General features: G+C 37.4%; 10 protein-coding genes across 10 annotated transcripts; 6 read left to right on the plus strand and 4 right to left on the minus strand.

Moving 5' to 3' along the window:
* Window positions 1-81: 81 nt before the first annotated feature.
* Window positions 82-2,814, plus strand: C5L36_0B00510 (uncharacterized protein; the record flags this gene model as incomplete). Its single annotated transcript, XM_029464402.1, has 1 exon — window positions 82-2,814. One exon carries the CDS (start codon window positions 82-84, stop codon window positions 2,812-2,814), a length of 2,733 nt encoding a protein of 910 aa, XP_029320261.1.
* Window positions 2,815-3,065: 251 nt separating this feature from the next.
* On the plus strand, window positions 3,066-3,959 carry C5L36_0B00520 (uncharacterized protein; the record flags this gene model as incomplete). The annotated part of the gene is made up of 1 exon (XM_029464403.1): window positions 3,066-3,959. The coding sequence occupies one exon, from the start codon at window positions 3,066-3,068 to the stop codon at window positions 3,957-3,959; it is 894 nt and encodes a 297-aa protein (XP_029320262.1).
* A 260-nt stretch (window positions 3,960-4,219) lies between these two features.
* On the minus strand, window positions 4,220-4,789 carry C5L36_0B00530 (uncharacterized protein; the record flags this gene model as incomplete). Its single annotated transcript, XM_029464404.1, has 1 exon — window positions 4,220-4,789. One exon carries the CDS (start codon window positions 4,787-4,789, stop codon window positions 4,220-4,222), a length of 570 nt encoding a protein of 189 aa, XP_029320263.1.
* Window positions 4,790-5,021: 232 nt separating this feature from the next.
* Window positions 5,022-6,683, minus strand: C5L36_0B00540 (uncharacterized protein; the record flags this gene model as incomplete). Its single annotated transcript, XM_029464405.1, has 1 exon — window positions 5,022-6,683. The coding sequence occupies one exon, from the start codon at window positions 6,681-6,683 to the stop codon at window positions 5,022-5,024; it is 1,662 nt and encodes a 553-aa protein (XP_029320264.1).
* A 322-nt stretch (window positions 6,684-7,005) lies between these two features.
* On the plus strand, window positions 7,006-7,926 carry C5L36_0B00550 (uncharacterized protein; the record flags this gene model as incomplete). The annotated part of the gene is made up of 1 exon (XM_029464406.1): window positions 7,006-7,926. The coding sequence occupies one exon, from the start codon at window positions 7,006-7,008 to the stop codon at window positions 7,924-7,926; it is 921 nt and encodes a 306-aa protein (XP_029320265.1).
* A 346-nt stretch (window positions 7,927-8,272) lies between these two features.
* Window positions 8,273-10,711, plus strand: C5L36_0B00560 (uncharacterized protein; the record flags this gene model as incomplete). The annotated part of the gene is made up of 1 exon (XM_029464407.1): window positions 8,273-10,711. The coding sequence occupies one exon, from the start codon at window positions 8,273-8,275 to the stop codon at window positions 10,709-10,711; it is 2,439 nt and encodes an 812-aa protein (XP_029320266.1).
* Window positions 10,712-10,839: 128 nt separating this feature from the next.
* On the minus strand, window positions 10,840-12,354 carry C5L36_0B00570 (uncharacterized protein; the record flags this gene model as incomplete). The annotated part of the gene is made up of 1 exon (XM_029464408.1): window positions 10,840-12,354. One exon carries the CDS (start codon window positions 12,352-12,354, stop codon window positions 10,840-10,842), a length of 1,515 nt encoding a protein of 504 aa, XP_029320267.1.
* Window positions 12,355-12,641: 287 nt separating this feature from the next.
* On the plus strand, window positions 12,642-13,064 carry C5L36_0B00580 (uncharacterized protein; the record flags this gene model as incomplete). Its single annotated transcript, XM_029464409.1, has 1 exon — window positions 12,642-13,064. The coding sequence occupies one exon, from the start codon at window positions 12,642-12,644 to the stop codon at window positions 13,062-13,064; it is 423 nt and encodes a 140-aa protein (XP_029320268.1).
* Window positions 13,065-13,346: 282 nt separating this feature from the next.
* C5L36_0B00590 (uncharacterized protein) lies at window positions 13,347-13,811 on the plus strand (the record flags this gene model as incomplete). The annotated part of the gene is made up of 1 exon (XM_029464410.1): window positions 13,347-13,811. One exon carries the CDS (start codon window positions 13,347-13,349, stop codon window positions 13,809-13,811), a length of 465 nt encoding a protein of 154 aa, XP_029320269.1.
* A 180-nt stretch (window positions 13,812-13,991) lies between these two features.
* Window positions 13,992-16,067, minus strand: C5L36_0B00600 (uncharacterized protein; the record flags this gene model as incomplete). Its single annotated transcript, XM_029464411.1, has 1 exon — window positions 13,992-16,067. One exon carries the CDS (start codon window positions 16,065-16,067, stop codon window positions 13,992-13,994), a length of 2,076 nt encoding a protein of 691 aa, XP_029320270.1.
* Window positions 16,068-16,169: the final 102 nt, after the last annotated feature.

The raw sequence follows: 16,169 nt of genomic DNA on the forward strand, positions 1-16,169 counted from the left end.
CCGTCAACTACTCAGAAGTATAGTGTCAATGAGTTCAAAACTCAACTTGAAAAGGGTGATGACGAATCTAAACAAGTCACCATGAGGAACATTTTGATCACAATGATCAATTCCGATCCCATGCCTGAACTTTTGATGCACATCATTAGATATGTGATGCCTTCCAAAGATAAGAAACTAAAGAAGCTATTATACTTTTACTGGGAAATTTGTGAAAAGTATGACTCGGAAGGGAAGCTTAGACATGAAATGATTTTGGTTTGTAACGCTATTCAAAGAGATTTACAACATCCTAATGAATTTATCAGGGGTAATACATTGAGATTTTTGAACAAGCTGAAGGAGCCAGAATTGTTGGAAACGTTGGTTCCAAATTGTCGATCCTGCTTAGAACATCGTCACGCTTACGTTAGAAAGAATGCTGTTTTTGCAATTTACTCCATCTATAAAGTCTCTGATCATTTGATTCCAGATGCTCCTGAATTAATTCTTGATTTCCTCAATATTGAAAACGATGCTACTTGTAGAAGAAATGCCTTTGTTTGTTTGAGTCAGTTGAATAGAGAAGCTTCTTTGTTGTATATTCAAGAACAACAGTTGGAATCTTTAGATCCATTGATTCAACTAGCAATCATTGAATTTATTCGTAAAGATGCGTTACAACACAATGAATTAAGACAGCAATACTTACAGATTGTCACCGCATTACTCGACTTTGGTAATACGGCTGTTGCCTATGAAGCAGCCACTACATTAAGTGTGCTGAGCTCTTCCCCTGCTTCAGTTAAAAATGCAGCTAATAAGTTTGTTGAGTTGGCTATCAAGGAGTCAGATATTAACGTCAAATTGATTGCGCTGGAAAGAATCAGTGAATTGCATTCTGAAAATGAGGGGGTTCTAGACGATGTTTGTTTGGATATCTTGAAAGTATTATCTTCCCCATCCGTTGATGTTAGAAATAAAGCCATTGAAATTGGTTTGAAACTTGTTTCATCAAAAAATGTTGAGGATGTTATCAAATTGTTGAAAAAGGAGTTGCAAAGAACCACAAACTCCAATGAGGATAAAACAACTGAATACAGACAAGCTCTAATCAGTGCAATTCATTCTATTGCAATCAAGTTTCATGAGATTGCCTCCTCTGTTGTTGACTTACTATTGGAATTCATTGGGGAATTGAACACATCGGCAGCCACTGAAGTGATAACTTTTGTTAAACAGGTAATTGATAAATACCCAGACTTAAGAAGTAACATCATCAATAGACTATTGGTTTCCTTATCTAATGTAAAATCAGGGAAAGTGTATAGAGGCTCTCTCTGGATCCTAGGTGAATACTGCATTGAAGAACCCGACGTTCAGGCTACTTGGAAACACATCAGAACTAATATTGGTGAGATTCCTATACTTGGAGCAGAAAAAAAAGCAAATGGGTTTGAAGCTGAAGAGGATGATCTTGAGGCTAAGAGTGAAAATAGAAGTGCAACAAAACCAAAAGTCCTAGCTGATGGTACTTATGCAACAGAAAGTGCATATGATGAGCCAAAGAAGGATAGCACAGTCGCATCTTCCAAGCACTATAAAACCCCAATTAGAAGTTTCATTTTAGATGGTGATTTTTATTTGGCCTCTGTTTTGGCATCAACATTAGTCAAATTATTACTGAGACTAAACAAACTTTCAGGTAGAAAAGATTTATTGAACGCCTTAAAAGCCGAAGCTATGCTTATAATGGTTTCTATTCTAAGAGTTGGTGAGTCCTCCTTTGTTAAAAAGAAAATTGATGAAGATTCATCTGAGAGAATCATGTCCTGTATTAGGTTTTTATCTGAAGAGGAAACCAATGTTAAACTGCTTGAAGATGCATTTTTGGACAGTACCATCGAAGCCTTCCACCAGCAAGTTGATGGTCAGGTCGAAGCAGAAATCGAAAAACTGAGCTCTACACATCTAAATGCAGAACAAGTTGATGATCCTATTGCTTTCAGACAGTTCAGTAATAAGGATGCTAAAGTCATTGGGGATGATGAAAAGGAGCTGATGGCCGTTCAAGGCGGATCTACTCAAAAGGAAGATTTGTCTTCCAGGTTGAACAAGATTGTTCAGTTAACTGGTTTCTCTGATCCTGTTTATGCAGAGGCATATGTTAAAGTTCACCAATTTGATGTCACTTTGGATGTTCTGATTGTCAACCAAACTACGACTACATTGCGTAACCTAAGTGTAGAATTTGCAGCACTTGGTGACTTGAAGGTCATTGATAAACCATCTTCCAGTAACATTCCTCCACATGGCTTCCATAGGACACAAACTACTGTTAAGGTTTCAAGTGCGGATACCGGTGTGATTTTTGGTAACATTGTATACGATGGTCAGCACGCTGACCAGAGTACAATTGTTATTTTGAGTGACGTCCATATTGATATCTTGGACTACATCAAGCCAGCTACCTGTACAGAAGCTCAATTTAGAAAGATGTGGAACGAGTTTGAATGGGAGAACAAAATTAGTGTTAACTCTTCTTTGCCTACTCTAAAGGAATACTTGGACGAATTGTTGAAGAGCACCAATATGAATAACCTAACCCCAGGCTCGATCATTGGTGATTGCCAATTTTTGTCTGCTAATCTTTATTCTCGATCTACATTTGGTGAAGATGCGCTTGCTAACTTGTGTATTGAAAAAAGCGTAGACGGTCCTATTGTTGGACATGTGAGAATCAGGTCCAAGGGACAAGGACTTGCCCTCAGTCTGGGTGATAAAGTTGCTGCGGTTGCAAGAAAGAACAGCAATATAGCTGTCACAGAAGTATAAAACTCCCCCTTTTTTTTTGTAAACTTTAAAGTAAAACATTTAAAACTTTGATATTATCCTATTTAGTATTTTTTCCCCTCATTATGTAAACAGGAATACATGAATAAAATCGCGTTAGTACAGCAACTGACTAAAGTTCTGTTTTTTTTTTTCCAGATACGAGAGTTGTTTCGTTGATAGCACCCACATACTATTTCTTTGTTGTATACAAACGGTATTTCGATACATAGTACAGGTTGAAGTGAACCAAGATGCAAGCCCTTTACCAGTTTAGGGAAAAGTACTCGTACGATGATCCTTTGGCTTGGATGAAGCCTTTTGTTGACGAACATATCGTTCCACATGTTCCGCAGAAGTTCCAAAATACCGAAATTGTTAAGGAAAACTTGCACACTCTAATATTTGGAATCACTCTCTATACTACTATATTTCAGTTCTCGAAACTCATCTTTATGTTCCCGACTATTTCAAATGCGTTGAAATCGAAAAAGAACAGGCTGGACGGGTCTGTTAGAGTTGTTTCCTTTATCCAAGCAATTATAATTTGTGTTTTGGGTATACCAGTATTCAAGAATGAACACTTATCCAAGGATCATGTATTTGCATCAACACCATACGCCAGATTTTATGCAAGTATGGCATTGAGCTACTTTATCTGGGATACTGTCATCTCTACTATCTACGTTAACTTGTTTGGAGTCGGATTTTTGGTACACGGTATCGTCTCCACTATTGTGTTTGGCATTGCTGTTGAAAAAAACTTCATTCTGTATTACTCAGCAGCATTTCTATTATTTGAAATTTCAACTCCCTTCTTGGATATAAGATGGGTTGGTTTGAAATTTAAAGTGTTGCCTGATTTTGTCAAACTGCTAAACAATATAATTCTAATTCTGATTTTCTTTTTTGTTAGAATCTGCTGGGGATGGTATCAAGTTATAAAACTAGCTAAGGATCGATATGTGGCCAGTGATGAGCCAGGCTTTACCACATTCGGTGCGTGTGTTATTTTGGGTTGCAACTTTGTCTTGGATGTTTTAAATGTCTTTTGGTTCAGTAAAATGATGACTGTTGCTGTTGTCACAATTAAGCAAATGGTAGGCTTCTCAAAAAAGGCAGACGATGAAAAACTGAAATTAATGTAAACAACCATTTTGAAATTCCACACAAAGAGAAAAAATTAATGGGATCCATACTTTCATCCTGTTTCCATTTTTTTTTCTTCTCGTTCCCCAATATAAACTGATTCAATCAACTCATATACTATTAAAAACATTTGAAAACATAAAACGTAGCATTAATTATCCAAAAATTCTTACATAAGTGATCGACATTTTTTTTTTCTTTTGCTAAGATGTACGGAGAATTTGTAGTGTATAGTTAACCTATTTACTTTATCTATAACCTAGTTCAAAAGATACTTGCATTTCAAGTATCCTTCTTTCTTGAGGTTTTGTAGGCCAATATCCACATCAAGTTGGATGTCCTTCTTCAACGCATCAATTCCTTCGTAGTTAAGTTCAGGTCGGAGGTATCCACAAATAACGGCAGACATATCAGCACCATAGAAGCTGTCAGAAAACTTATGAATGATATATATTTCGCATGTTTTCTCCTTATTTCCATAATATGGGTTCCAGCCGAGTGACATAACCATTGGTAAAATTTCAAGTTCTTCATCTTGTAAATGACGACCATAATTTAAAACAACTGACGACTTTCTATCCACTCTTTCAACTTCAACATCCTTGATTCCATTCTTCAATTTATCAGATTTATATAGTTTAGCATAACCAAAATAGACACCGGGATTGATATCGGTCAAGAGCTTGTTATTAGCCACATTGATGTTGGCTGTTGGAAATCCTAAATCGGTAGATCCACGGCCAAATCCAGGAATGACCTCTGTTCTTTCAATGTAAATTGGATATGGACTCTCTGGTGAGTCTGGAATATGGACTTCCGGTCTGACCATACGGTTATACGATGTTATGTTTGGCTTTCACGTGCACTGCCGCCCCTCAAAGAATAAAAGGATATTTCTGGTACATACACGACTGATAACTATAATTAAACGAGACACAGAAATTTTATTTGAGAACAAGCACATTCACATGCACATCAACGTTATCGTGGTTAATTATTTAGCTAGTAAAGTACAAATTTTTCTTCTTTCCTCATTCTATACAGTTTCACATCTATTTCATTTACATTTCCATTTCAGGGAATGATTTCACTACTCCCTTTGACCACTCTTCGCCTAGGAGTTGTAATCTAACTCTGCCTGCTGAAGATTTCCCATTGATTCTTGTCCACTTTTCGACAATCAATCGAAGAAGTTTTGCACTTTGTCTTCCATAAGCTTGAAGAAATTCTCTAGAACAGGCATCCCACCATGATCCAACTATCACAAAGTGTGTCTCTGTAACTAGAGCGCTTGGGGTATCAACCATTCGTGCAAGAAAAATCCAAGAGTGAGAAATTGGAAGTGGATGTTTCATTGAAGAAGGATCGTAACCAAGGTAAGACTGATCAACCTTTAGTCGAGTTATCACGGAATATAAAGTGGAAATACCAGACAATCTCTCATTATGTTGAACTTCATTTTCCCATTTTCCAGTATCTTCATCTCTCATCCAACCCATACGACCTCTTCCCTCTTCTGTATCTTCCGAACAAGAATAACCTATAAGCATAGGACAGGATCTGTAAAACTTGCAAAGCATATAGTGTCGAAGTGCAGGAAATAGCAGCATTAAATTCAGAGTAAGTTTAGCTAACGGTAGCGACGATTTGGGTTTTACTGAAACTTCTGTTTCAGCCTGTGAGATGATGGCATCTGAAACAAAATTAAGGATCCATTTATATGCTAGCTCATTCGACTGTGTCTGTAGGATTAAGTCTCTTATTTCAGTAACTAACCTAAAATATTGTTGTTGGCTATTTGTTAATTGACCAAATTTTGGGTTGATTTTACGTTTATGAGTTCCGACAACCTTTTTCAATTCCTTATCCTCCCTGACTGGATTTAGAATAGTCTCTTCGATTACTTTGATATTATCCATATACTTCATGTACAATTTTTCAATCTCACTAGGTTTGACGATGGAATTTTTGGCTTCCTCTAGAGCCTTCTTCTCCTCTTCTTCTTTCCTTGCTGCATCTAGTTTTCTTTTGGCTTCATGCTCTGCCTCCTTTTGCTTTTTCAGGGCTTCTTCCTGTTCCCTCCTTGCTTTTTCAAGTCGTTCAACACGTCGTTTCTCCTCTTCTAAGGCTTTCCTCTTTTCCTCCTCCTCACGACGCTTACGTTCTGCTTCCTCTCTTGCCTTTTTCTCTGCTTCTTCCTTAATACGGCGTGCCTCGGCTTCCCTCCGTCGCCTTTCTTCTTCCTCCTTCCTACGACGTTCCTCCTCTATTTTCCTCTTTCTCTCCTCTTCCTCTTTGATCAGAAAATCAAGTTTCTGTTTTCTTTTCAGTTTCTCCTCTGTAAATCTTGATACAAAATACGACTCCAAATTGTCGTCTCTATTTCTCTCGACTTGAGTTTGAGCTGACTCAGATGTGGGTAAACGAGAAGACGGCTTCAGATTAGGCGAATATTGACGTATAGGAATGAGCTCTTTATGATCTGCTAATTTACAAGCAAGGTCGAAACGTTTGTTCAACCCCTGTTCAGAGAGAAACTCGGGTAATTGTTCTAACTCTTCTAAAGGAAGGGTGACATCCGAATGTAAGATATTTCCCTCAGTGTCCTCCAATTCTGTGTTAAAACCATCATCTGAATCGTAGTCTGAACTGAAATCAGTGAACGTGTCGTCGTAAATATCTGCAGTTTGAAATCCGGGATTTCGATGCGGAACAAACCTCATATTACCCTAAGAGCTGAAAACGTTAGTATCAAACCAACCGGTATGTACAATGAGCAAAAATTCAATGGGTAACGTCCTCTATAGATGATTAACATAATGCAATCCTAGGCAGAAAAACATGAATGTTACAGAGACCTTGAGAATTTTGTTACCCGGCGTGATTTATTGTTTTCCCCTTGTTTTTTCTACTCTCGACATTTTTCACCTCTAGACATGAATTGTAGAGGGTCAAGAGCTGGAATAATATTTTGAGCACATTGAGAGAGAGATCAAGTTGTTAGGTAGGCTGTCTTTCCATTAGCTTTCATTCAGACGAAGAAAGATGTTCATCCAATCTATCCGTCAGTTTTCTTCTACTTGTGCTGTCTCCAAAGTTGGTTGTGCACAAGTCAAACCTGTTCATCACAAGGTGAAAATCATCAAAAAGTTCCTTTCACCACGATTCCCTGAGCTCAAACTGGATCCATATGATATCAGATCACCAAAATTCAAACCATATTTGACACATCCAGATAGAGTGGAAGATCATTATTTCAATAGCCTCCAATCTGACCTGTTATTGATCAACTATAGACATGGTCAGCAACCAGTGTATGGTAATAAGAGAAGACAGTGGGATATGACCTCTCCATATCATTTAAACAGACCGTTGAGGAAACCAAGAGGCCAGGTTGTTCCCTCTGCCACTATTCATCCAAGAACATACGACAATGTGCCTGTTTTAGAAGGTGTTACATTGAACTGTTTTGTTAAAGATGCAAAACTTTATCCAGCACAGGCAATATCAGCTGCTTTGCAATTGCAGCAAATAACAGGTGTTAAACCAACTCCAATTTATGCTAAGACTAACGTTCCAAACTGGAAATTAAGACCAGGTATGAAAATGGGTGCTAAAGTAACCCTTCATGGTAGGGATGCTTCCCAATTTGTCTCCACTTTGACTGAACTTGTTCTACCAAGAATTAGAGACTTTTACGGCATTTCCAACAAATCAGGTGATAGATACGGTAACATTGCGTTTGGTTTATCAGGAGAACATGTTAAACTGTTCCCAGAAATAGAAAATAACCAAGACTCCTGGCCACAAAGTTTTGGGTTTGATATTACTCTGCATACAAGTGCCCAGACAGATGCAGATGCAAGGATACTTTTGAGTGGTTTAGGTTTCCCATTCACTGGTTCTGAAAGAGTTCCTAAGATCTTGTTGAACGATCTAGCCAATCCAGAAGAACAATCTGCATAATGGTGCTCCCCCTTTCTTGTACACGTCTACCTACATGTAAATATATCATCTATAGTCTAATGACCCCCTTAGAGAATAAGCTCTAGGTAAACAGTAAACATTGACATGCATCAAATAGTGCTGGAGTTTCTGCTATTTATTTTATGTTTTTTTTTGTTTTTTTTGTTTTTTTTGTTTTTTTGTATTTTTCCCTTTTGTGCGGCTATTTGCGGATTTTTTATCTTTTCAAAGGAACTTCTATTGCATTAGCAACTATGATTCAGATTAGCGTTATGTAGGGAATGCTTCAGCTATAAGTTTTAAGCTCCTTCCTCTCTATAAAACTAAACACACCATATCCTTAGACATGGGATGGATACATGATCCGGTTGCGATTTTTGGGGATCTTAAGCTTTTCTCGGAGTGTGAACCTCCGAAGAACGGGACTGCTTCTGAAATGTGTCTTTACTTGACTAACAATTGTCCGGATTTAAGCTACCTTTACCAAAGGCAATACTACTGTATGAATGTGGACTATCCAATTATGTCGAATGTTTTGTTATGGGTTACGAATTCGATCCTAACTGGGCTGTTGTTTTTGATCTTAGGTTTGTTGGCTTCGGATTACCTTGTTCCCAATCTTTCCTCGTTGTCTGACTTACTCAAACTAAATGAAAAGTTGTCCGGACTAACATTGCTAGCTTTTGCCAATGGTTCTCCTGATGTCTTATCCACTTATATTGCAATGAAACAGGGAATGACTTCAATGGCCGTAGGTGAATTGCTTGGTTCGGCTAATTTTGCATTGACCGTCGTTATTGGTGTTTTGGCTATTTATAAACCTTTCAGAGTGAATGAAACTACTTTCATGAGGGACTTGATTGTGTTTTTTCTACTGATGGTCGTTTCTTTGTTTATCTTGTTTGACGGCAAAATTTCAGTTTCAGAGTCGATTACGTTGTGCATATTATACATTGTTTTCATAGTGCTGAATTTTTTATTTACCGATGATGATGGAAACGAAATAATCGAAGGATACGACAAAAACAATACAGACAATAAATGCCCCATGAATGTCGGAGATGATTGTTTGAATCCTTCACCTATAGGTGAAACTTTGAGTGATAGGCCCGAAAACTCCAGTACGAATTCCATGGCTTCAAATGAATCTAATACAAGTGTCAATGATTATTACTTTGCACATAACGTTGATAATCTAGAAAGAGGTAGAGGTTACAAGATTGCACTAATTGATTCGCTTCGTTTGGCATGGTTGTGGAAACGTAAAGAAATAAAAAATATACCCCTCCATAGTCAAAGTATTAATATCAACACAGACATCGAGAACCAGAGTGAGGCAGATGAACTTGCCCCACTCCATTCCCCTTCTTCTCAACAAATCAAAATTACACAGCATGTTTCAAAAGATGACGAAGAGGATATAAATAAATTAGACGAGCCTCTTCAACTAAAAACAGACACAGATAAGAAAAAGTCGGAAATTCATAAGTGTGCTATCGAAGATTCTACAGCTAATTCACTTAATGATAGAACTATCTATAGCAGTGCCTCTTTAGGTCTAAATAGAACAAATTCTACAAAGAAAATTCGCAACAAGGATGAGTATCAAATTCTCTATCCATGCAAGGCTTATGATCCTTCGAGAAATAACTCCCTCATCAATATAAAACAGTACTTTCAAAACCAAGACAAACCGACATCGTCGACCCCTCCTCTATCTGACGTTGAACCTTTCAGAGGTAAATTTCAAATAATTGAAGAAAATGATGTTGGTTCATTTGCAAGTGAAGTACATAGAGTTGGTGCAAGAGAATCAATGAGTGAAGGTTACCTAAGTCCGCACAGTTACACTAAAAACATCACAGGTAATGATGATACCATGACATGTTCTAGAAGCCCAAGCCCAATGATCAGGGCTAACCCACCGTCACTTACATTAATACCTTATGTCGAATATACAAAGAACAGCATGTTTACAAAATTGTGTCCTCTTCAAATCTATACGAGTTCACTAGCGCCTCACGAAACAATTTTATCCTTTCTTATTATCCCATTAAGTAGCATCTTGAACCTGATTGTTCCTGTGCCTTTACCATCAGAACTACAGGGAGATATTTTGAAGCATGAATTAGAAATCTCAACTAATTTATTCCACATACAAATCGGAGTTTTCCCTTTAATATTATTTGATTTTGATATGTCATTTACTGTTATAGCAGCTGCAATAACGTTACCACTGCTTTCCATACTCTTCAAGAAGGTTGTACCTAGTATTTATCAAATTTCATTCACCCCAGTCTCTTCGGTAGTCGGATTTTTTGTGGTCTTGAAACTCATAACATTAACGGCAGCAGGAATCATTGCTATTCTTAAAGATATTGCAGAAATCTATTCATTAAATGAATCGATTTTGGGATTGACTGTACTTTCATTAGGAAACAGCATCGGTGATGTCGTCACCAATCTGGCATTGGCTGGTTTGGGTAGGCCTTTAACTGGATTACATGCATGTTTTGGAAGTCCTCTGCTCTATATACTTTTTGGTATTGGCGCTTGCTCTCTAATCATTCAGCTATCTAATAATCACAATTCATACATTGAGTTCACTGTTGATGGAAGTTTACAATTAACCGCTTTAAGTATAATTATGATGTTGTTCTTTTACAGTGTCATGATACCCTTCAACGGGTGGATGTTTAAGAGGTGGATGGGGTTTGTCGGAGTTGCACTATGGTTTATTCTTACAATTGCGAACTTTGTTATTAATGGACATAAAGGGATATAGGTATACTAATTTTTCTTGTGGGCTTTTGCTGTGCATCTATCAATAATTGTAGTCCTTTTGTTTCGACCAATAGTAATACACGATCGAATAATATACATGTGATTCAGATTTCCTCTTATTTAGTAGAATTAGAAATATTCACAACACCAACCATCTTTTTTAGCCTCTACTGTGTGTTTGGAACCAGAATTTTCGTAAAGTTCAGTAAACATAGTTTTCGCCTTGATATAGTATGTGCTTTTTTTTCTGTTGAAATGTTCAAATATTTTTCGCAGCCGAGAGGTTGGAATACATGAGTAATCTAGCATTTCAATGAATAAGTAGTCAAATTGGTTTTCCAAAAGAGCATTTTTACTCTTAGATATTTCCGTGAGTTTGTTCATTATTAGCTTCTCGACATTCGACGGTAGAGTGAAATGTTCGACTTGTAACATCTTACAAAAGATCTCTAGATTATTAGGTAGTAATTGTAACAACTCGTAAATGATTGCCTTTGCCTTATCGAATTCCAGAGTAATTGTGTACAAATCAATCAGACGTATCCGTAGCTTCAAATTCCTGATAGGGTTGGCATAAATACCTCTTAGTAAAGTTTCCTTTGCTAAATCTATATTGTTATAGTTTAGATAATAATTTGCCAACTTGATCCAGAAAAAATGATAGTTACCTGTGACAACAAGGCACCTCTCATATACAGATTGGATCAGTGCTTGGTTATTTTTGATCAAAGAATGCTCTCGCTCTTTCGTAGCAATTTTTAGATTAAGAACCTCAACATATTCAATATATGAGTTCCAAGTATTAAGCTCAAGTCTACTTAATTCATGGTGTGGCTTGAAGTAGTTGGTTTTGAGCCTTTTTTCAAACTCGTAAAATTTCCATGTATAATATTGAGTGGTGATGTAAAGGTCCACAAACTTTTTCCTAATGTCAGTTTTGAGTTTAGAGAATGTATCTTCATTTAAAAGATCCACCCAGCTTAAATTAAAGTCATTTTTTAAATCATTGCCGGATAATATATATTTTATTGTATCTAAATTGGCATTTTCGATTAAAGAAAAGTAAGTTTTGAAGTACTTGAGATATTCATGTTGCGGAATTTCTATTATCCTTCTCAAAATAAAATGGTAATTTTTTTCTAGTTTGTTCTTCTTTAAAAAAATTAGATACTTATCAAAAAAAATGGAGCAGTAATAATGATATCCGATTGAAATTCTTGCCCGTTCAAAATACTTGATCATGGTCTCATGGTCATAGTAATATACTTTCATTAGTATCTCGAGATAAGCAATCCAAATAACTAGAGATGAAGGGATGATTTTGAGGGCCCTTTCAAATGTTTTCATACAGTTACTCAGATCATTAAATTTATAATGCCATTCGGCGTAATTGATCCAATATTGTTCTAATAGCGGGAAATTTATCACCAAATTTTCATGGGTTATCAGAACCAGTTGTTTCTCAACTTCTTTTGAATGAGCCGTTATTGTGTTTTTAGTCTTGTGGTTAATTGAAGGTAAAATTTCAGTCAATTGAACCAGCTTTTCCCAATTTTTAAAGTCGCTTGGATTTTCAGTAGCTTGTCTAGCTGAACTTATCCATGCCTCTTTGTTGGGTATGCTCGCAAAATCTAAATCAAACATGTTTTAAGCTAAAACAGTACCACAATACTCTGTTGTATTTTCTATGCGGATAATTCTGAATAGTATAGTTAATACCTGTCAACTTCTTTTCCTCTTGTATGGGAAACCTTACATCTCTGGCTTGTTGCCAAAAGTATTTTGGTCTTTTCAAAATTGCAGCGAAGATTTCCATTTTAGGGTTTGTAGCTTTTAAAATCCACCTAATATTATAACACAACAATCCTCTGCTCAAAAGTATCTTCTCCGTGCAGAGATATCGTTGCCAAGCCAAAGAAGAAACATCAGAAATGTCGGGGAAGGTTATATTTAAGAAGATGTATGCAGCTCTTGAGAGGAATGTTGCTGCGAGCCACGAGACTCACATGAGGGAAATTTTGAAAAAACAGGATGCACTGGTACAATACAAGCGTATGCAATACGTAAACGCTGGTAAACAACTCAGTAAAGAAGAAGATGAGGCACTTGTGGAAGAAGTGAAGAAAACATTTGCTTCTCAGATGCCCAAGCTTGACATTGGATTACTCAAGTACTTAGATAAGGAACAGCACCATCCTGTTGAGGAAGAACATTTACGAAACTTGGCTACCTTCCTTGACTCCCAAAGAGAATATGTTGAGCTTCTCGAACGTTACAACCCTGGAATCAGCATGAAGCAGACTGACAAAGTCAGGAAAACTGCTAGACGTGTGGGTCTGGATGTTCCAGAGTGATGCTCGGGACTTGTATTAATATGTATATATCTGTATGTTGCATATGTATGCCTATTGTTGGCTGTCTAGTTGTTTTTTGTAAATAGGCTAATCGATGCGTCGATTTTGAGGTTTTCTTTTTGTACCCAGATGGGGAAGTTTAACTTTTCTTGCAATTTTTAATCTTAGATATTTTTTTTTTTTTTTTCATCATGTTTTCTTCGATTTTTCTTGGTGGAATTTCAAACCGGAAAAGTATCATCTATTGGATTATACAACTAGCAACCCTTTAATATATCAGAGATGGCTAAGAAAGATTCCGTTAAAGATTCAGCAGAGGCTGAAAAGGATAACTATGACCTCAAACTTCCTTACGTTCTTCCATTTGCACAACCTCTTGCCTCCAAAAAACTGAATAAAAAAGTACTAAAGACTGTCAAAAAGGCAGCAAAGGCAAAGCACGTTAAAAGAGGTGTTAAGGAAGTCGTCAAAGCTTTGAGAAAGGGAGAGAAGGGTTTGGTCATTATTGCCGGCGATATTTCTCCTGCAGACGTTATTTCCCATATACCTGTTCTGTGTGAAGACAATGGTGTACAGTACATTTTTGTCCCAAGCAAGGAGGATCTAGGTGGTGCAGGCGGTACAAAAAGACCAACCAGTTGTATTATGATTGTCCCTGGTGGTGGTAAGAAAGGTGACAAATCCGGCAAGTCTGAAGAATACAAGGAAAGTTACGATGAAATTTCAAAGGAAATCAAGAATTTATAAACGGTCTTTATAAGTTGTACTTTAAATCTTCTGTGGTTCTAAATAATCAATAAATCTCATATTTTTAGTAGAAAACAACCGTCTTTGACAGCATTTAGTTGAGTTACATTCGCTTTCATGTAATACTCTGTTTAGTTGCAGCATTATTTATTTATGTAATCTATAAGGGAAAAAAAATAACTAAGCATTATTTTCCTTTTTCAATTGTGCTCTGACCCAGCCTTCCAATCCACCTTCAATGATGATTTCTTGCAAGTTGGTTCCTAGCTCTCCAACCTTGTTAGTCAATGCCACCTCGCCTGTTTCATTGGTAACAGTAACGGTTGATGTTGGAATGTCCCATTTGAGTCTCCATCCGGTTCTTCTGGTCAATTCAGGCTCTGATCCTGCATATTTTTTCCTTAGTAGCTCAATAAGCTCAGGTAGTTCTAATGTTAGCAATGCATTGTTTATAGAATTACGACCAAAAATGTTACTGAACGAACCTGCAGCAACAAGCTTAATGTCCCGAGCTAAGATCGCTGTAGCTGCCTGTTCTCTAGATGAGCCTGTACCGAAGTTAAAACCTGACACAATAATGTCACCTGCCTTAGTCTTCTTGCCAAATTCAGAATCGTAGTTTTCCATACAAACTTCAGCCATTTTTTCTCTTGTTACATCATCCTGATATGTATATTTTCCAGGATATATACCATCTGTGTTGACGTTATCAGCATCACAGAAAACTATTTCACCCTCAATACATTCTGGGAAACCGTCCAATGTTTTTGAACCTGATGGTGCGCTAGCAATCGAGTCATCACCGGCTGGTTTTTCATTGATTATGATAGTCTTCTTAACTTCAGTAGCTGTTTTACATGGAGCACCGGAAACTTCCTCCGGTGCACCAATCTTACCTAAAACTGCCGATGCCGCAACAACTTCTGGCGATGCTAAATAAGCCAACGCATCTTTGGAACCCATTCTACCCTTGAAGTTACGATTAGTTGCTGAAATACCAACTTCACCTTCCTTTAAAAGACCGGCACCTAAACCGATACATGGTCCGCATCCAGCAGGTAATGGAATACAGCCTGCATCAATCAGTGTCTTCCATGCACCATCTGCTTCAGCGTCGTTTTGAACTTCTGAAGACGCAGCAGCGATATAGAATTCGACGCCAGGTGCAATCTTATTTCCCTTCACAACCTCAGCAGCAGCCTTAATATCCGATAACCTAGAATTTGTACAGGAAACTAAGTACGCCTTGTTTACTTTCTTATTCTCTGCACTCAATTTTTCAATGGACGTACCTATTTTGACTGAGTTCGGACCTGCAACATAAGGGCTTAGACTTGATAGATCGATTTTAAGGGTTTTGGCGTAGTATGCATCACTGTCTGCTAAAACCTTGTTATTCCTTAAATTTTCTAAAGTTTGATTATTAATTCTAGGATGGTTTGGACCAACTCTTAATAGCCTTTTAGTGTACCAATTGATGAGGGTGTCATCGATAGGGAAAACACCCGACAATGCGCCCCATTCGGTAGTCATATTGGCTATTGTCAATCTGTAGTCAACTGGTAAGTGTTTAATAGCATCACCGGTGAATTCGATCGCGTGATTGAGAACCTCATCGTTATTGAATAGACCACACAAAGCAACGATGATATCTTTACCAGTAGTACCCTTTGGTAACTCACCTTCTAAAACAACATTTGCTACTGGCGGTATTTGCCACCATGTTTGTCCCGTAGCCCAAATGGCGGCAGCATCTGTCCTAACGACAGGAGTACCAAGAGCACCTATACCACCATAAGTATTTGAATGGGAATCTGAAGCAACAGTTAGGTTACCTGGAAATGCATAGCCTTCTTCAATCATAATTTGGTGACCTATACCTCTTCCCGCTGGGTAGAAATCAATACCCTGTTCCTTCGCAAAGTTTTTTATGTTTTCATATTTGGTTAAATTAGCTTCAGATTTATTCTGAACATCATGATCCAAGGTATTGACAATTTGTCTGTTGTTTTTGACTTTCTTAGCTCCTAAACCTTTGAACTTCAAAGCAACTGGCCAAGAATTGTCGTGAGACATAACATGAGCGGGACTAATAGACACATAATCTCCTGAATGGACTATTTTACCTTCTGGTAAGCCAACTGCATATTTTTGGACGATTTTTTCAACCAAATTTTGGCCAGCCAACCTGTATGTTGCTGTAGAGAACCTTCTCTTGGAAGCCTGAAATCTTAACCTTGTGTTTAGGGTAAACATGAGTTCTTGGAATGTTGTGGTAACAATAGATATAAACAGAGGATATGATATAAAGCAAAGAAGTTAAGAAGCTACGGTGAAGAAACACCATCGAAGCCAATC

The sequence above is a fragment of the Pichia kudriavzevii genome, chromosome 2 (genome assembly GCF_003054445.1).
Source record: "Pichia kudriavzevii chromosome 2, complete sequence".
Taxonomy (NCBI): domain Eukaryota; kingdom Fungi; phylum Ascomycota; class Pichiomycetes; order Pichiales; family Pichiaceae; genus Pichia; species Pichia kudriavzevii.